This window comes from Gnatocerus cornutus, chromosome 8, assembly GCF_029298725.1.
Source record: "Gnatocerus cornutus isolate USDA-ARS CGAHR chromosome 8, icGnaCorn1.1, whole genome shotgun sequence".
NCBI classification, from domain to species: domain Eukaryota; kingdom Metazoa; phylum Arthropoda; class Insecta; order Coleoptera; family Tenebrionidae; genus Gnatocerus; species Gnatocerus cornutus.
The window spans coordinates 12,718,131-12,738,193 of record NC_142240.1 but is presented as its reverse complement, the minus strand read 5'-3'; the positions used below and the strand labels follow the sequence as shown (position 1 = coordinate 12,738,193).

The window sequence follows — 20,063 nt, the reverse complement described above, 5'->3', positions numbered from 1 at the left end:
TCATGAGAAATGTATACAAACTTGTACTACTCTTGTTAATTATTACAGTAATGGTATGACTATTTGTTATGCTTTTTTGAAGTAATTTTCTCTATTGCAGACACCAATTATTTGCACCAACACTTCTTCAAATTTTACTCCCTATCGACTGATAAATATCGGATGTAAGCGGGGATACGTTAAAATTAACCGACGATGTGTTCTTGTATTTAAAATAACAGAAAATAGATGACAATTTCTAGACGCATTCATAACTTTTTTTTTTAAATATACTTTTTTAAAACCTAAAACCTGAACGTTAACATTGACATCTTCATTTTGTTGTCGTTTTTTAGTATCTCCTTTATTCTCCAACTGTAAACTAGAAAAAAAAAGATGAAGGAATGAAAATATCCGTCAAATTCAAACACTTGAGTTGTAAAATTCAAGACCTTTAATAAGACAGCTTCAGAGAAATGTAACTCGTCTTGTACACAATATTTATCTAAAGAAAATACGAAGTAAACACAAACCTTCCAGTCTGTGCAACAAAATAAAAACTTGATAACCTCAAATATTTTACCAACGTTGATATTACGCAGTGTTCTACAAATAATGTTTATTAAATTATGTGTTGTTTTATTTTTCGTAATGTTTTTTATGTGTCCAATGATGGTAAAAAATGCGTAAAACAGTGTGATCAAAGTTTTAATGTTTTGTTTTAGTACACTTCAAAGGACACTCATTCTCATAATCGTCATACTCATAACAGTACAGCTACCAATACCACGGTAAGACGTCTTTTTGCAGCTCCCTGTCAACCTGGATATGTTATTTATAAAGGAATTTGTAAACGACTCTTTTAAACGTCGTATTATCAAATATGTAGTGGTAATTTTCTACAACTTGGTTTGTTATTGATAAGCATATGCTGTACAGATAAAAATATGGCTGCAATTAGGTGTGTAATGTTATTAGTTTCCATGATTGTTACAATAAATTTTATGGTAAATTAGCTTAGTGAAAATATTGTGTGTATTTAAACTTTTCTGTACTTAGCACGGTTTTAAACTACAGACAAGCTTACTAAGATTCGGAGCATTTTCCAGTAGTTCGATCTCTTGTCAGGGAGGATATACTAAAGTACAAAATATTTGTAAAGAACAAATAAATGTAAGTACAAATATAATGAATTTATCAAATTGTTATCTTTATTTTAGACTCCAAAGATCTCTAATTCAACCAATAAAAATAAGTCTCAAAGTATGAAATTATTTCCACTATTATCTAACACAACATTTAGTGAAATCGACGAACAAGATCTGAAGGTTTTTGAAAATAATTGACTTTGCTTTGGTGGATTAGCACAACGTAGTAGAAAAGTGTTTTATTTGTTCTATTAGGTACTTGCCAAATGTTAAAATAGAAATGAGCCAATAATTGGTGATAACCCCCAATACTCCTAATAATACGATTCAGATGTATCATATTAATCATATTAATAAATAAAATTATCAATATTTGTGTGCAAAGAATTGTGTTTTTAAAAAGTTTATTTTTGTAGAAGCCTTAAATTTTAACCAGTTTTGATTCTTTCGCTAATTCAAAACTTTCCTTTGATTTTCTTCAGCCGGGCTTAGTCATTTACTGCGTAACATTTTCAAATAGGAACGTGTTATTTTTTTTTTGGCCTCATGAATTGTAAACGTCAAATTACCATTCAATTGACATCTTTGGAAACATTATATTTACAAGCGCCCTGGACGTTTACACACGCCGTACGGTAAAAATTGCCCAAATTGTCTGCTCTTCAGATGCGTTTATAAATTAAAATCACTTTACCATAATGAAGATTGATCAACAAAGTGGTATCTACCTAAATTATTATCTCAATTAAGACAATATTTCTATTTTTAAAGTCAAATTAAAACGTTTTTTATACAGCGCTATCTTGTGTTCTTTTTGGGCACCAACTACAAAATTGACAGAATTGACAGATGATAAAATTTATAAATGTCAGATGTGACAGTTCTCATGAATTTTAAAAAACCCAATTATTTAAATTAAAATTTTTCGGCCAAAAAGTTTAATACAACTCTTGTGCGTTAACCACTTTACAGCGCTTAGTGCTCCGTCGTCCTTCAAACTGATTTCGCGCTGTAAAATGTAAGTTACCGCACGCGACTGTAAATAACTATTACATACGACATTTATAAATTTAATTTTCATGAAAAAAGTTTCAATACATACATTTATTATATTTCAGTCGATTTCTCGTTTATTTGCGGATTATTAATCCTCATTTTACGCAGAATTTCCGACAGAATTTAAAACGGGTGCTTATGGTAGGTCAAGAAATAACTGAGTTTAGACGCGATTACAGTTTCGGATAGTGAATTTTCAGATAGAAAGATGCGATTTTCGTCTTTGTTTTACTAGCGCAATTTTTAAATTTACAAAGTACTTAGGTCTCTTTCGTTGGATTGTGTATATCAAAATGGATCAATAAATCTATGATAACCTCTCTGTTAAACAACATTTATTTTTAATTAGATGTAATAATAGTCATAATAATTACTTCTATAAAAGAAACTCCAATCAATTCTTTGATTTTTTAACCCTCTAAACAATAATTTATTTGCTAAATTTTTAAATGGGAGCGTTGTATTTTGTAAAATTTTTGGCTGTAACTCTAATAATAAATTTTGTGGTAAGTAAGTTTATATTTTTATTATTTTAGTTTTTATTTTTTTAATTGAAGGCATGCTTCAATTCGAATAGAACTTCTTTAGAGGGGAATTCTAGGAGTACTATTATTTTTGTTTTTAACTGCCGTGAAGGATTTAACGATGTGCAAGGAAAATGTCGAAAAACAATAAAGGTAAAACACAATGTTGGTGCATGTCTAATTTATAAAATAATAATGATACTTTTCAGGCACCTATAATACCAGAAAAACAATTGAAAGAAATAAAAAAATATAATAAATTACTTCAACAAGAGTTACAACTTTAATGTATGCAAGGAAAACTGTATTTTCTTCGTATCTGGGGAATTTCAAAATAAATCAACAATTAGGAGTATTCAGAATCTGAAGTTTAAAAGCAGTGGTTTTATTTGCTGGATTACTTGCCAAATGTTAAAACAGAAATGGGTCAATAACTTGTGATAACCTTTCTGTTGATTGACGTTTATAATTTTTGGATTCAGATGAATTTGATAGTCATAATAATAAAAGAAACTGCAATTTATATTGTTGATTTCTTAATTTTTTCTTATTTTCCTAACTTGTTACTTACTACGTTTTGAAATGACCGCGTTTCATTTCGTAAAATTACTTGCTACATTAACTTTTTTAATAAATTTGGAGGTAAGTTCATATTTTTTATTATTGTTGTTATTTTTCTTAAATTGAAGACATGCTTCAACGTGAATAGATGGAGCAGTTCTGAGCTTCCTGAGAACGTTCTTTCTTTTATTACTACCTGTCGCGGAGGGTTTAACAGTTTCCAAGGAAAATGTCGGAAAATAGTAGAGGTATAAATGGATTACTAGATTAGTATTGTAGACATAATTTTTGTTTTTAGACTCCCATCATATCAGAAACGAAATTAGAGGAAATGAAAACAAATCCAAAATTACGTCAACAGAAGTTATAAATTTAAAGTCTAAGTTTATGTATATGAGCAATTAGAGAACTATAAAATTAAATACATTAAATAAAAAATTCAGAGATTTGAAAAGCTTAAAATCCTGAACAAGGTAAAGAAGCTGGAGAAAGAAAAAGATGCCAAAATTTTAAGAATCGACACAAGAAATAAAATCTAAAGGTGTCTAAATCCATTAATAAATTTTTCAAATTTTGACGTTTTTGCAACATGACTAGATCTTTTCAGTTTGACATTATTATTTTTCTAAAGTCTGCAAGGGAAACTGGATTTTTTCGTATCTGGGGAATTTTAAAATAAATTAACAACTATTAGGCGTATTCAGAATTTGCCGATCGAAAGGGGTGATTTTATTTGCTGGATTACTTGCCAAATGTTAAAACAGAAATGGGTCAATAACGTGTGATGACCTTTCTGTTGATTGACGGTTATGATTTTATAGTAGGGGAGCCCACGATGCTAAATCGGGATTTACTCGAGCGTCATAGAGCCTTCTGGGCTGCGAAGCTTAGATGATAAGAAAAAAAAAAGTCATATAATATATACCTTTTGATCGGTGGGGAGAGCGGCTATAGATTTTCAAAAATGTAAAAAAAAACTGTTGCATGGACATACTCGAGCGCGTCAGATATTGATATCATCCATGTCCTACATATTTTTAAAAATGTATGTATGTTAATCTGATTGTTTCCATGATGGCGGTGATCGTCTGTAAGGGTTAAAAATGAAAAAAAAAAAAATTTGATCGAGCGCGTCAGATTTTCTAAGGAGATGTTAAGTGAACCTAAAAAAAAGCTCTTATATGATAATCTGACGATTTGTATGTGACGCAAACTCTCAGCCATTATTAGGATGTGCAAAAAAAAATCGCTACTTTGAAATACTCAAGCGCGTCAGATTAAGATATATATCGTTTATCTTTATACCCTAGACATGCTATTACATAATCTGACGATTATCTGAAGGGATTCGCCTAATCTGATAATTAAACAAATTTTTTTTTATTTTTTTAAATCGTTGAACTTAATTAATTGAAAAGCACAAGAAATAGCATGCAAATAAAAAAGTGTAGGTTTTTTTAAATAGAATACTTGTATTTATAAGAAAATAATTATAAGAAATTAAATTTTTTGGAGTATTTTTTTTCAATTATCATCTTCATCGGTAGAGTCATCTTCCTCCTCTGACTCGATTTCATCCTCAGATTGCGTATCTGTAACAAAAAATCATTAAAATATTTAATAATATTTTTTTTAATGAATAATGTGTTTTTTAATTATTGGAGAAAAAATATACCTAATTCTGGAGTATCCTCAAAAATATCAGGTGTTATGACTACATCTTCATATGCTTTCGGCAATTGATCACCTGCAAACCAGACCATTTCGTACTTTCCATCGACTTCTTTCCATCCATAGTCCGTTGGTAAAAGATCAATAATGTTTGCATTATGGGCATTACTCCATAAGCATGCAATGAATCTTGTGCGTAACACTTGTTGGAGTAACTCTGATTGACAGGGTGGCAAGTTGCACGCGTCGTAATTCCGAATACTTAAGGAGAAGGGTTGAGATTTATCTTTTACCTTGTATGTCTTATTGAAAATGACAATCCTGGCTTGATTGACATCGTCTAATTTTTTTAGCCCATACAAGTGGCAAGTAAAAGACTGTATGATGTTAAAAGAATCCTGGACATTATGCTCCTTTGATCCTAAATCCAGGAATGCTGTCTGGAAAATTTCGGAATCCATCAGAAATTGCAAAGGTTTCTTTTTCCCTCGTCGGTACAAAGCTGGGTTAAAATCACAGCCAGTAAAGGCATGTAAAGCTGGAAGCGCCTTTGAAATTTTTGGGCCTAATTTTTTGTAGAGAGTGGATACGTCGATGTATCGACGCGCATTACCAACACCAAGATCTATCCAGACTTCTACTGTTGCTTGCAGATGTTCCATATTCGCCAACATGATAACTACAATATCGGTATCAGAAGTTCTGATAGTAATAGTTGAGTTTTCTTTTTGTTGACAAGCAAAATATATTATCTTTGTATCTGCTTCTTCGTGATCAGAGCATGACAACTCATAATTGATGTTGCGTGTTATTTTATTATCAGTAACAGAATATTCATAACACAAATCATGTATTATGTAAATTACCTTATTACCAATAATCGCTGCCATCTCCTGCTCCGCCCAATGATCGATCAAAAACTTGACAATAGCTTCCTTAAACTTTATATTTTTCAAATCTTTTGTAAAATCTGCTGTTCTCATTTGTTGAGGACCGGAGATGTGAAATTCTTTATCATTTAGACTGCCTCGAAGAGAATGCTCATAATCTTTGATGGAGGGTGTGAAGTAGCGATCAAATACAATGGCAATTCTACTTGCAGCGTTATTTATAAGGCATTGCAATATTTTCTTTGAAATACCTCCAAAACTACGGGGTATTTCTTTAAAGGTATTTAAAAAAAAGAAGCCATCAACAATTACAAGGCCAACTTGGGAGGGCGGTTGCTCCATATCTTCAACTTGTTTCTCTAACTCATGAATTAGTGTTGATTTAACAGTCTTGTTTATAGACCCATCTATATGGCACAGTGATAACGGCATCGGAGTTATAGGAAAACAAAGTATTTTTTCCAGATCTATACTCGTGTCAAGAGATAAAGCTAATAATCGACCAAATAAATCCCTCTGCAATTTTACTTCGTGCACTTTACCACCGATTTTCACTTTTCTTTTCTTCTTAAGGCTTGCAAAAGTCAGCACCGTATTTTTTTTTAGTGGCTGGTGAAACCTGTCTGAATTTAAATTGCATTCTATTATAAATTGATCTCGCTGAAATGTTCCGCCAGACATTGTCTTTAGCAAATAGTTGGTAATTTCTAAAGGGGCAGCTTGCCCTGTTGAAATGTTAAACAACTGATCTTTATCCATTGAAGAAGAAAATGGATTAATAGTCTGCAGGACACTGTTCGAAAAAGCTTCAATTTGGATGTGTTGTTTTTTCATTTTATCTGGATGTAGATCAGCAGCAATATCATGGTAGTCTTTGTCAAGTCCTGCACGCGTAAGTACATGGGATATGATTCTTGTTCGCGCCCCATGATTTTTAGCCCAACGTTGTCTAGCAGCAATGGAATTTGTAAGGTTAACTATTCCAGTAAGACGACGAGCAGCATCACCATTTATCGTTTGCTCTAACGTTAAATCCACAGGAATTCGTGAAAAAGGCTTGACAGTTCTTCTGATTCCAAACGAACCCTTAGCCATTTCAGTTCGGAGGCCTGGGTGAGTGTTATCTACGTGTTGCAGCAAATTAATGTAGTACACTAGCCATCGACTATAGTTGGGTTGATTGAAATAGAAAAATAAGCTGACGATTTTTGCCATGGTATATAAGTACAAATCTATATCTCCAATTCTAATACTTTTAATGAATAAGTGGTAAAGATTTACGAAATCGATGTACATAGCGTAAAATTGTGCTGTTTTACCGTGTTTGCCATCTAATGTGTCTTCTGTATATTCCTCATAAGATTGAATGAGAAGTTGTGTTTCTGCATGCTGAACTTGTGGAGAGACATCTTTATGAGCCAAAAATGTGGTGAGATATTCTAACACTGATTCCTCAACTGCCAATTGTTTGTTTTCCAAAAATGCCTCGAAATGTAATTGTTGTAATGCTAATGCCACGAGAGAATGTAACCGTTTACATCTGTTGTAATTTTTTCCGCTAATAAAACCAGAAACTGAACCACTAGCGATTAATTCACATTCAGTCATGATATTGCTCAGTCCACAGTCTTCAATAAAAGTGCCAACTGCCTTGAAAAAAGCCATTTCAATATGGAAGGCCCCTAAATGAATAAAAATGTTGTTAAATCTTGGAGATTCTTGAGCTTGAATACAATAACTAGCGCGAGCAATAGCGAGATCATAGGTGATCTGAATGTAGGGAGCTTGACATTCATTTGCGATATCCTGGCTCAATTCTAAAGTTTTCAAGACAGTTGAATTGTTGGTGGGAGATTCATTTATGGGAGTAAGATATGACACTTTTTGAACTCGTGAATCGTCTATCAAAATCTTGCTGTGAAATCCGACCCACATTGGAACATCCGATATTTTATACTTATGTAATAACATCCACGTAACGTCTAGCTGTTTCGACATACTCAAACTGTCTGGAGCTTTATTAAGCTCAGAGAGTTCTAGCTGACTCCAGGTGGTAATTTTTAATTTCTTGGTGAATGGATGCATTTCAAAAGTTACTTCTTCAAAAGCCCTGCGTTTCCGGCTTTTTGTTTTAGCGATGGTAACAGACGATTCAGAAAAACTACCACGCACAATTCCATCGATTGTTGAATTTTCATGTTCACTAGGGCTAGAAGATTCTACAGACACCGGATCCGGATTTTGCACGAGATCCTGAAAAATTATTCCCACCGTATCATGCAGAGTATCTTTGCCATTAAGGGTTTCAACGAAGCGGTCAAAATTGTCGAATGCGACACCAGTATTTAAGTCCGGGCGACGCAGAATATCTTCAGGACATACGTGAGCACTATTTACCGTTGAAAATGTCAGCTCAGTCTCCAGCTCTTCTAAAGTTGTGTACGAACAACAGTGTCCATATTTTGAAAGTATGTTCACAACTTTCTTACAGTTACATAAGCTTTTTACAGCCAGACCTAGGGTAACGTGCTTAGATGTTTTAATTTTGTGACCAAAAGCTGCGTAAATCAGATCTTGTCCAATGGAAAAAATAGAAAGATCGTTCTTGTTTTTTCTGTTTTCACGTGCTTTTTTTGATATATGAGAAACATCACCCCAAATGAATGATTCCAAAAAACAAGTAAGGAGCTCTGGCACGTAATCGCATTCTCCCATTATTAAATCTTCAGCCGTACAATTCTCAGACAGTTCTCTTCTGGTTGAGTTAAGGATTTCTTCGCGAAGTTTTGTTGCGACTGAACGAATTGTTTCTTTTTCTGCCATCGTTTTAAATAAATCCTTGTAGGTCAAAAGAGTGGCGGAAAATGGAGCAAGAAATTTCTTCTTCTCGGCGTAAATTATCTTAATCTTCTTGTCAAAAGTTTCCATTAATTTTCTTTCCAAGTGACGGTCCGAGAACGAAGAAATAGTAATAGAATCGGACAATGAACTGCATTGCTGTTCTAGCAATTTTTGATATTCATTTTTTATGTAATCAAAAAACATGCATTCATTATTTTTAACCACTCTTTCTTCAAGCATATCACAAAGAATAGTATACGCAGTATTGCAAATCTTTTTTTTCCTTAGGAATTCGCTATTTTCATTTTTATAAATGTCTCGTAAGTATTGATCCTTGCAACATTTATGATAAGGAATTTTGGAATTATCAGAGAAAGAACTAAGCTTTTCCAACATCGATATATCATTTTGTTCCGTGGCCGCGTCTTTTAAACTCTCTATAGTTTTTAATCTATTGATAGCTAAGCGAACTTCACGACCATGATGCCGCTTACGCTGTTTTTCGCAAATGAAGCACGTTTGGGATGCTGAATCGTTATGAGCGACAGGCTCATCTGTGTTGTATGAATCATTGACATTCTCAAAGTCTTCTTGAATGTATTTTCCCACTCTGCAAATTTTTTAATAATAATATAAGAAAGCTGATGATTATAACATGATATTAAAATAATAGATCCTTTAATATCTAATAATAATTTATATCTAATATCATAAGTTTTATGAATGCAAGAAATCATTAATATTGTTTTTTTAAAATAATTTTTTTTTGTCTACAAATTTAATAAATAAATGTTTTAAAAAAAAAAAAATATTGAAATATTTACTACATTAAATCATATTAGCACTTACTCGTCTGTCGATGTACCAACGGTCTCAGTAGATGTGGATGAATCAACAGTAGCATGTGATTTAGAGCACTCTCCAGAAACAGAAGCATGTGAGTCGGAGCTATTTCCGGTAACTTCCGATGCCTTGGCATTTTCTACCACACTTTGCGTTTTTTGTAAATACTGAAAGTCAGGCGGTATTTTTATTGCTGAAAATAATTTATAACACTGTGCGTGATAAACTTTATCTAATGAAGATTCAATGAAAAGTTCAAGATTATCGTATGTTGTTCGGGATTTTCGGAGAACCGGTTTGCTCCGACGATATTCTAAAATCTTTATACATTTTTGTAATGTTTCTAATGTAAATTTAATTGTTTTTTGTAAAGTAGTTTCACCACAAAATACACACTTTATATTAATATCACTCATAGTGAATATTTATCAACTTTAATTCACATAACTTTGATAAAAATCACAAAATCAGCAAAAGCGTTGGAAATACGTTGTAAACAATAACATGCCACGAACGAGTCTGCGTGATCAGCTGTCATGGCGTCATGGCAACAGAAACCAGAATGGGGACAGAGTGAAAGAGTAAGTGATAGAGAAAGAGTGAGAGAGGAATAGAAATACGGAGAGGGGAATATAGGCATCACGTATCTGCACGCATTAAACTTTATCGGTGAATTTTTATTACTTCGGCTTGTGGAAATCGTCAGATTATATGTTTTTCGTAATCCTTGAATTATTCCCTTCAAAATAAAAAAAAGTTCAGCCACGCTCGAGAATGTCACGATGACGTTTTTTTTTTACAACTTTGTAGCTCTCCCCCTTTTTTATGTCACTCTCAAATTGTCAGATTAGTGGAATATATGCGTTTTATTATGTAACTAACTCATCCTACCTTAATCTGTCGAGCTCGAGAATTTCAGATGATCAATTTTTTTTTACTAATCTGATCCTTTATCCTTGACGAGCGGCTATATATATGGAGCTCATGTTTGGTGGAAGTACTTAACCGGGTACAAGGATTCTCCCTGTATATTAATCTGCCACGCTTTAGTAAATCCCGAAATCCCCGCTTGGGCTCCCCTACTATTAGGATTCAGATTAATTTTGACTGTCATAATAATAAAAGAAACAGCAATTTACATTGTTAATTCTTTGACTTTTCTTATTTTCTTAACCTATTAGGTACTTACCAAATTTTGAAATGAGTGCATTTTATTTCGTCAAATTAGTAACAACATTAACTCTTATCATAAATTTGGTGGTAAGTTAATGTTTTTTATTATTTCTGTTATTTTTCTTAAATTGGAAGAAATGTTTCAACTCGAATAGAACTAGCAGTTCTGAGCTTCCTGAGAGGACGGTTTTTATTGCTACCTGTGGCGAAGAATTTAGTTATGTTCAAGGCAAATGTAAGAAAATAGTAAAGGTATAATTAGATTAGTATTGGATATGTTACATAATTATTGTTTTTTTCAGGTTCCCGTCATTTCAAAGACAAAATTAGAAGAAATGAAAACAAGTCCAGACTTGGTTCAACAAAAGTTATAAATTTAAATTCTTGATACTGTTATTGTTGAAATTATTTTTTTACATATTCTTACCGTGTAAGTCCTTTGAGTAATTAGAGAGTTATAGAATCAAATAAATCGAATAAAGAATTCACAAATTTGAAATGCTTAAAGTCATGAAGAAGGTAAAAAAAGTGGAGAAAGAAAGATGAAAAAATTTTAAGCATCCACACAAAAAATATAATCAAAAGATGTGTAAACTCACTCTTGGAGTTTTTCAAACTTTGGTGTTTTCGCAACATGACCAGACCTTTTCAGTTTGACGACATTATTTTTTAAGTTCGTGCTCGATCAGTGTAACTAAACTCCACGTCGAACTTTTGATGAAAGCTGGTCTCAGTTTATTGAAAAAGAAGTTTTAACTTTATTACATCTCTACTGACATGCCCCTGCACTGTTTATTTTAGTTGCGGCAACTCTTCTTTGCCCCATTTTATTTCCACAGAATTTCCTGAGCGTGCTGCTTCTTCACAAGCTGTTGCTATACGCGACACAGCCAAAACGTCTTTTGTGTCAATAGAAATCTCAGTTTTACCTGTAATAAAAGCTCGAATGCGAACTATTTATAGTGAATTTGTGCTCACCTCCAAGTACATCGAGGAAATGCCTCATTTCGATTTCGTAACCCTCCACATAACGAGATGGAAAGGAGTAAGCTATCGGAGCTCTAACAACGTTCCTTTCAGTATAACTTTCCACATTGTAAATCGGTTGCTGGTTCTCGGCTTTAATCATTCCTTCCTGTCCAAATACTTCCACCCTTTGATCATAACCGTAAGTGCTGTGGCGGCTTAGATCTATAATTCCAATAGCTCCGCTGGGGAAGGATAACATAATTCCAACGGTGTCGTAATCATTGATTCCTGCAATTTCTGGTATGTTTGCATGAGCAGTGACCATGACTTTTGTAGGGTATTCCCTCAAGATGGATAAAATCGTGTCAATATCATGAACGGCGCAGTCGTGGAAGATACCACCGGATGATCTTAAATATTCAATCGAGGGCAATGGAGAATCACGACTACAGACTTTCACGGTCAAAACTTTACCAACTTCACCATTTTGTACACGAGTTCTGACCGCAGTAAAGGATGGATCAAACCGTCTAAAATTATAAAAATTAAACTCCCAAAATGAGATTTCAAATCAATAAGTTAACCTGTTGAAGGCGCTAAATAAGGGTTGTTTGACTTTCCGGGCTCTCTCATAACAGGCTTTCGTTTGCTCTAAATTTTCAGCGACTGGTTTTTCACAAAACACCCCCTTGTTAGACTCAAGGGCTTTTCTTACAATATCTTCGTGGGTGTAAGTTGGGGAAGCAACGACTACAGCTCTCACCCTAAAGAACTATTTGATTACGTTATTCAACTTGTCTTTTGCTTACTCTGGATCTTTGTAAACAACATCAGCGTCTCCGCTTGTTAAAAGCTTCACATTTTCTAGGTTCCAGTGTTGCTTTAACTTGTCCCATTTAGACTTATCATCGTCAATGATATAAAGTAGCTTCACTTTAGCTTCTTTCACCAGAAACGTTAAATGAATGGTGCCAGCTCTACCAACGCCAAATAGTGCGATCCCGATTTTGCCACGTGCAGATCCTGAAGTTAATTTCAAATCGTCTTCATATCTACAAACTTTTTATTAACACTTTTCTGGGGATGGAAACTTACTTCCGGTATCTTGCGTCTTCGGCAGGGGCACCAGGGGCTGGAAGTTTGTAAGGAGAAAGTTTCTGGTACTTGAGAGTCGACATGTTAAATCAAATGAGTGTCGACGAAGGTTATCGTATTAGATTACACCGCGGAAATTTTTATTACCGCCAATATTTTAAAATTGACTTAGAAATTGGAGATATGTGCACACACATGAAAATCTTAACACCCCAAAAATCTCCTTCTCTTAGCAGTGATGGGTTCAAGCACCCTTTGCACTTCGTCATTACTTTCTGAGTGCGACCAAAAGTGTTACACATTCGTCGAGTATTCTGAACTTCTTTCGCGATTCGTCGAGGGTGTAGCAATCATAAAATTCAGTATCTGAAACGCACTTCTAAGATAGCTTTTCAGAAGATGATAACTTGCCAGAAAGTGTATAAATTTAATAATGGAAGCTACTTTTACGAATTAAAGAAGAAATCATTTGAGATAAGTTAAAAATATTGCCTTTACCATTATTAAGGGTGTCACGATAGCAGCCCCTGAAATTTGCAGACCAAACGAAGCGTTAAAAAAGCTGACACAAAGGAAGAGATGGTGGTGCTTAGTAACATTTTTGTCGCCGCAAGTGTTAAGTAGTAGTTGCTATAAATCAGCGAGGGACTAAGAACATAAGCTGGCGACAGAAAGTCATAAACACGAGTCACGATAAAACTTAATTTCTGAACTCCTTTCTTTAAGTTTCAATAAATTTCAGCTTTATCTCCGCAATGGTTATATTTAATGTATTTGTTTTCGTACATTGTTTCGGTTCACGGTGGGGAAGCCATTTTCAGGTTTTCCATAACATTTAAAATAATCGTAAAAGTCGCGGCTATTTTAGTCAACTTGGCGTTTTTTTATGACATTTTTGATTGTGCCCTGGAGCATCATTATTGAGGACTTGCTTAATAATTTTTTAGACGGAATTCATGTAATGGTTCAGTGAGTTATTTTATCTTCCGCGTTATTTTTTACGATACGTTTCTATTCTTTCCAGGATTTTATGAGTTTTTTTATTTATTGGGTATAAAAATGAAATCCCAAATTCTTATTTCAATTTCAAATTTTATTGAGCTCGTTTCTTGGGAAGTCACCACAATTTGTCACACTTAAATTCCTAGAATATCGAGACTATTTCTGCAATCACAGTCGTATAAAAAGCCGGTGAGTTATCCAAAGTTTATGCAAGTATTTTCAGGTAATAAATTTCGTTCTTTTTCGTCGTCGCATAATCCCCATGAGATAAAAACCCAGCTGCGTAATACCACTTTAATTAAAAGTTGCTCTTTAGACGTAGCCACTTTTATTTAAAAACTCTCTGGAGTTTCCAAAAAATTTAGTTGGGCAAAAACTGCTTATTATTCTCGATAATACTCAATTATGTAGAGAGGTAACATCCATCATCAACAGCATCCAATCTGCTGCCAAGTGTCACAAGCGATCGATCTCCACACGTTTCATTTTGTCCGTTTTTACGCTGATTGAATCCTCGTTTACCCTCGAAAACTCATTAAAAAACTTGTTCCAGCGTGCATGTAGAGCTGGGATTATTTTGTGATATGAATTTGTATTGGATTATCTCCTTGGGGGTTGCCAATCTCTCGGACATAATTCACTACAAATTCCTATTTGTGACGATATTTAACTCAATTCGTCGATGGAAATTTAGTGTCTGACCCCGCCGCTTTCGCCAGAATTTATGCAAACGACCGGTGATAACTAGCCGAGTTTTTGCGTTACCTGCCGCTGACGTCTCATTAGCCCACACTAAATAAATGGAATGTCTGTTTACGTGGCGCCTCCACCATTTTCCAAACTCAATTTTTTCGTCAAAGCACCGAGGCTAATAGTTTTCCTGTGCTTTTCTTTTATCAATGAGTTAAGTACGCGCTTTCATGCAATATACTTTCCCAAATGAATGGAACTCATTCGGCGCAAGAGCGAGTCTGGGGGTTATTTAGCGCATGAGTTTTCAGAGCCACCTATCGATCCCCAAACGGACTTCATTTCCATCACTTCCATGTGTCGTTTCTTGGGACGATGTAGTCCATTTCCCACAAATGTGTCTTTGAGGAGTTAGAAAAGATGATTAAAGGATCCCCGAATCATAACAGAAATCTCTGTAGCTGCACGAGTTTACGAGATTCTTTATTAAATTATGACAATAAAGCTTTTTGACGAGTTTTGTGAGCTTCAAAGTTTAATTTCATCCCTCACGTTTCAAGGACTTGGAAATTTCATCAGCGGATATGGTTTACAGGAAGTCTAGGCGCCTAGCAACAAAGTGGGGCTCGTCCTTGCGCTCTTTAACTCACCGGCGACGGTATCAGTTTCAGTATTTTTCCTTGCATGATTAGATACACGATTATCCTTTCACAAACAAGTCGCACAGTAAAGGAAAAACTGCTGATAAGATTTTGAGGTTGAGTTCGTAGCTCCGAGCTATAAATGGAACGTTGGATAAACAAAGTTGTGAAAACATCCTTTCCTCTAATAAATTGATGTTCCGCGTGGTATTCCTACCAGGTTCGAGTCATTTTAATCCACAAAGGATCGATTGCTCTTGACTACAAGTTCCTCAATTACCTTTGATAGGTGGAACCGCCACTAGTCCGCAACATTTCATGTTGCTTCTAACAGAATTTGCGCTGAATTAGTCGAATAATTGTACCTGACAGGAAATTGCGACATGTGAATCTACGTTTCTGTTAGTATCGCGCGAATTTATTGTAAAAACGGTGCGACTTCAAAGGAATCTAATTAGCTTCGTTATGGAGGCGTCGCGATGGAACGAGATACACGCGACGCCTTGAGGAAAAATTCTGCCTTTCAAAGCTATTCATTACTACAAACCTTACATATTAATGTGCTCATCACAGGTAATGCTACTTACGATAAATCACAACTTAAGTAATTACATTTTAACTGTCAAAAGTACAGAACAAGTTCCAGTGAAGAAAATAAATTTTACATTATTGTACACGGGAATGTCTGCGAGAGTAAATTAAGATTAATGATTTTCTACGTGTAGTTACCCTATTGCTGGAAATTCCATCGGGACACCATTCATTACATTGTACTGATATATGCATTGTGTTTCATGCTCCCATAGAATATCAAATAGCGCATTAAAATTTCCACATTACCTCAATTGTAATACAATCACAGCTCCCCGGCTATCAGATAAAAGGAGTAATCAGAACACGTGTTTATCCTCAGCCTGAATCAAACCCGGATAATTTTATTTGTCGTTTCCTTCTTATCAGGTGTAGAGAATAATCACAAGACCTCCAGCAGCTTCTTGCAAATATGATTGATAGTCCTTTGTTTTGTTTGGGGGCAAATGAGATTGTAACGATGCCCCCAGGCGAAGTTTGATAAAACTGCTGAAAACTCTAAAAAATTCGAAATCCTGTCCGTTTGTTCTTTTTATACGCTAGAACAGAGTTCAAAGTTGAAACTGACTGGCATTTGCTCTAATTACCAAGAATCGTACAACGAACTTCAAAGTTTTAATTAATTTTGTATTAATTAGTTGGAAGCCACCACACAAACAAAGAAACAAAACTGTGAGTAGTTTGAACATACTTAAATCCAGAGATAATTTCCGGGAAAAATTTAACTCGATTTCCCTAGAGTCCGCGGACTTTTTTGTTAAAAACTCTCTCCATTCTCCATTCATCATTTTGTCCTAACACCTTGCTTTTTTAATTATTTTTTTACCAGCGATAATTTCCATTAGCCACTGTTGGGAAACAACAATAATTAAACACCTGACTGATGAGTCAAAAACTATATTTTGATAACATTGTAATTTATAATGGAGGTAAACAATGTGGTGTTAATAAAAGCATCAGACCGATTAATAGCATCAGCTTAAACTTGTTCGCTGAAATTAAATCAAATTTCTAGTCACTGTAATATAGGTCCGATAGTTAATTAAACTACGCTTTCAATACAATGGATCTCCATTAAATAGGACGATCATGTTCGCCTGAAATGTGCAATAAAACAGTAACACGTTCCTTGCTAAAACTTTCATTTGGGGGAGTTGATATAACAAATCTCAAATTTGTTTCACTTGACTTAAAGTTTACCCATAGAGAATGCAAAATATGGTCGCTTCTGGGAGTTTGACGCACGTCTAGGTCCTCCACAGTATTGGTTCTGCTTTCTGTCATGCGGAAAATAGGAATTTTAGGAGTTATTTAAAGTATCGTTCGAAACAGCATAAAAAGTGGAAGAGCACACCTTCCGGATTTTCTACTTTGAAACTTACAGGACGAAAAGCTTTCGGCGTACATCTGTAGGTTCACATCTTCATAAAATCCGACACCTTTCTGCAATAAAAACGTTTTATCTAGTTTGAATTCGTGTTTTTATTATTTCAATTATATTGGAAGTGTTGTTGCGTGTCGAATTAATATTTCATTTTTCATAACGCGGCGCAAACCCCAAAACTCCAAGATATTTTATTGGAGATAATCGAAGAGAATTTTCTTTGAGTTTCCACTAATCCGCGTCGAACGAACGTACTCAGTTCTTTGATGTACATTTTTCATTTAGTCTGAATGTTGTGTTGACAGCGAGCTTTTCTGCATGAAGGATCATTTCAGCGCTGTTTTAAAATAATTGTTGAAATTTGTTTGATCAAAATATGAGGTCGGTAAAAAAAAATAAATTCATACTGTACTGTACAACAGAGAATTCAGTTACATCAACATCAAAAGTAATTTTGATGTAGTTTTAATGGACGCAATGCAGCAATTAAAAATTAATGATGTTTTATTTTTATGTGGACGACGAAAAATTTGTATTTTATAAACTAGAAATGGGCTAATAGGTTTTATTGAAATAATTTATTGAATTATTTTTGAGCGTTTTCCTATTAATGTTATTTTATTTTATAAATGAATTGCATGAATCCAATTTTTATTTTTTTTTTGTTATTTTAAGGTGAGTTGACTAATTCTGGGTTACAAGAATTTTATGGAGAAATTTTACTCCGAAACCTTTTTTATTATTTCTTTATCGAACGTCAAAGGACAGAAATGCTATTTAATTAATTAACTGGAGCTCCTGGTCGTTAAAATATCCCGGGATCTGATAATGAAAACAAATGCAAAAAAATTTCATTCTACAATTCAGTTGATTCCATAAAATTCTCTTGCTGGCGTCTAATTTGGATCTGAAGACATTTGTTGTTGGATCAGCTGTAAGATTCCGTCGCAACAAATTTTGTCCACCTTCAGCTTATCAACCTTTATTAGTTCTTCCATTTACTTCATTAGTAAACTCGCAAGTGAAACACAATTTACAGCTTCTAATGGACACACAACCTGTTGAGTAATAAAACAAAGTTGGTCCTTTTCGTTCTGGAAAGTTTTCCTAATGAAAAATAATCTCTTTGGAATACAAAGCGAGCAATTAATGGATTAATGCCGTCGAGTTTATGAAAAAATCTCAACATGCGTATTGTCAGCGATTTATGCTCATTTCCAGAGACGTGTGCTGCATAAGAAATTAGGTGAAGGTAGAATACAGAATACAGACCTTTCTGTCATCACTTGGCATTGTGGCTGCTCATTTTTCGAAAGTTTCACATTTCGCATTCTGCATGACAAACCACAACAAGTAAAACGGTTTATTCCCTGAGGTGTCCGCATCAGTGAGCAAACAGAAAACCGTCAATCCATCAAGCCTGAATGACAAATTTGTGAAAATTTTCGAAAATTCCCCTCACATAACCACCCTAGTTTGACGAGCCACGCGCCAGGGGGTGCATTTTATGCACCCGTAAGCCATCTGTCGTAGTGATGTGACGTCACACTTTCATTAGCCATACGCGTATTGTAACAATACCGCCAACAAAAGCCCCCGGAACACATTTGGCGATGTGACAAGGGGTTGGCAAGCACAGACGGCTCGTTATCAAGTACATCATGCAGCGATATATAGATTTATATCGCTTTCATTTGATGATAGGTTTTCGAAATACCTCTGGGAGCGTCGATTTGCCATGGGAATAATTCACCGATTCCCATAATGACAACGGCGGCGGTAATAACAATAATTACGTCGAGTGGCACAGTTGCCTTTACGGAAGCGACGGAATTAACAACGGTTCAAGTCGTTAGGGAGGCTAAAAATCGAATTTTGTTTTTGCGTGCAATTGGGCAAACAAGATTCACTCCAATCGGAAACGGCCGTTGAAATTATTTCCAAAAGGCGCGTCCTCATTTACGGCATCCCCATTTGATTGTTCCATTATATCGAGGGCGATTTTTTCGTAGAATGAAATTCGCGTCTAGTGATATGCATTGAATAAAGCTTTATTAGGATTAATCTGCCAGCTTCTATCTGCACGTGCTGGAGAGTGGAGGACCAGTTTTGTACATCTGCCCTGCCAGCTGTATGCACGCGACACACTGCCCCACAAGGGTGCCCGAATAAATAAAGGGTTTGTAAAGACCGATATCGCCAAACTGAATAAATAATTGTCTGGTTGCACGAGGGGCGACAATCATTACCCCCAACCAAATGCTTACTTCGAGCGACAATGGAAAAATCAAATCTGAACTTGAAACATGAAACGAGGGGAGCTGATTACAAAAATGACAAGCAAAAAACACGCCGGTTCCGGTTGTGTAAACTCACACAAATGTGCAGAAAAAATAAACAACCCAAAGCTCAAGCTGTACCGCCCGGAAAACCATGCAGATTACACGAAAGATTGTAACTGAAAAATTGAATACCGAAATTAGCATTTCCCCAGTTGGAAAAGTTGGAGAGACTAAACGACTCTTCGTGCTGACTTTCCGCTTGCAGCACCTTTAAAATTCTCCTTGTTTTGCTGTTGCAGCAATATAAATCACACCATCTGGCGTGCATTTCCGCTATCATTTTCCATTTTCAAATTCTGCCGTAAATTTCCGTTTTTCCAAGTGGGCACGTCACGGCTTTCTTTGCAATTTACTGCTTAAACAATGCATCCGATAGCGTACAACTTCCACCTCCAACATCTGCAAAAGAAAACCAATTCCGACATCAAATTACCTCGGAAGTGAATAAATCCCACCGTACTTTCTCCCAGGCACGTCCTCCCGGGTTTGCATTGAATTCCGTTGACATTTTTCTGTGAAAAAATTAGGGAATTTATGAAACGCTAAGGCCATTATTGTTAATATTTCATGTTCCCATGCATACGACGCTGAGGATAATAAACGATAATAACCTGAAGCCGACATTTGAGCTTCAATAAAATTTATCATTTTGAAAAGGGGAAA

The 20,063-nt window shown here is 34.9% G+C and overlaps 2 protein-coding genes and 4 long non-coding RNA genes across 8 annotated transcripts; 4 read left to right on the top strand and 2 right to left on the bottom strand.

Annotated features, from left to right (window-relative positions):
• On the top strand, positions 1–247 carry LOC148169942 (uncharacterized). 2 transcript variants are annotated; one of them, XR_015770580.1, is made up of 2 exons: positions 1–53; positions 101–247. It is a non-coding gene; the product is annotated as an uncharacterized LOC148169942 (long non-coding RNA). The 2 variants fall into 2 exon arrangements; XR_015770581.1 differs by having other exon boundaries at positions 2–47.
• A 242-nt stretch (positions 248–489) lies between these two features.
• LOC148169941 (uncharacterized) lies at positions 490–1,181 on the top strand. Its single transcript, XR_015770579.1, has 2 exons — positions 490–654; positions 705–1,181. It is a non-coding gene; the product is annotated as an uncharacterized LOC148169941 (long non-coding RNA).
• LOC148169940 (uncharacterized) lies at positions 904–1,732 on the top strand. The gene is made up of 3 exons (XR_015770578.1): positions 904–986; positions 1,039–1,152; positions 1,200–1,732. It is a non-coding gene; the product is annotated as an uncharacterized LOC148169940 (long non-coding RNA).
• An 830-nt stretch (positions 1,733–2,562) lies between these two features.
• Positions 2,563–3,722, top strand: LOC148169939 (uncharacterized). 2 transcript variants are annotated; one of them, XR_015770572.1, is made up of 4 exons: positions 2,563–2,689; positions 2,741–2,860; positions 2,917–3,349; positions 3,417–3,475. It is a non-coding gene; the product is annotated as an uncharacterized LOC148169939 (long non-coding RNA). The 2 variants fall into 2 exon arrangements; XR_015770573.1 differs by lacking the exons at positions 2,563–2,689; positions 2,741–2,860 and adding an exon at positions 3,567–3,722 and having other exon boundaries at positions 3,009–3,349; positions 3,397–3,516.
• A 1,059-nt stretch (positions 3,723–4,781) lies between these two features.
• Positions 4,782–10,030, bottom strand: LOC148169938 (uncharacterized). Its single transcript, XM_088043924.1, has 3 exons — positions 9,520–10,030; positions 4,944–9,280; positions 4,782–4,860 (listed from the first exon to the last, which is right to left on the bottom strand). Exons 1-3 carry the CDS (start codon positions 9,927–9,929, stop codon positions 4,793–4,795), a joined length of 4,815 nt encoding a protein of 1,604 aa, XP_087900050.1. The 5' UTR covers positions 9,930–10,030; the 3' UTR covers positions 4,782–4,792.
• Positions 10,031–11,395: 1,365 nt separating this feature from the next.
• Positions 11,396–12,963, bottom strand: LOC148169937 (uncharacterized). Its single transcript, XM_088043325.1, has 5 exons — positions 12,751–12,963; positions 12,465–12,707; positions 12,240–12,419; positions 11,665–12,185; positions 11,396–11,615 (listed from the first exon to the last, which is right to left on the bottom strand). The coding sequence occupies exons 1-5, from the start codon at positions 12,831–12,833 to the stop codon at positions 11,479–11,481; spliced, it is 1,164 nt and encodes a 387-aa protein (XP_087899451.1). The 5' UTR covers positions 12,834–12,963; the 3' UTR covers positions 11,396–11,478.
• Between the last annotated feature and the right edge of the window lie 7,100 nt (positions 12,964–20,063).

Coding starts and splice junctions, on each gene's coding strand:
- LOC148169938 (XM_088043924.1), bottom strand. CDS start 9,929: ATGAGTGATATTAATATAAAGTGTGTATTTTGTGGTGAAACTACTTTA. Junction 9,281..9,519: donor GTTGGTACATCGACAGACGA/GTAAGTGCTAAT, acceptor AAAAATTTGCAG/AGTGGGAAAATACATTCAAG. Junction 4,861..4,943: donor TGAGGATACTCCAGAATTAG/GTATATTTTTTC, acceptor TTTTTGTTACAG/ATACGCAATCTGAGGATGAA.
- LOC148169937 (XM_088043325.1), bottom strand. CDS start 12,833: ATGTCGACTCTCAAGTACCAGAAACTTTCTCCTTACAAACTTCCAGCC. Junction 12,420..12,464: donor GTTGTTTACAAAGATCCAGA/GTAAGCAAAAGA, acceptor ATAGTTCTTTAG/GGTGAGAGCTGTAGTCGTTG. Junction 11,616..11,664: donor TTTCCTCGATGTACTTGGAG/GTGAGCACAAAT, acceptor CTTTTATTACAG/GTAAAACTGAGATTTCTATT.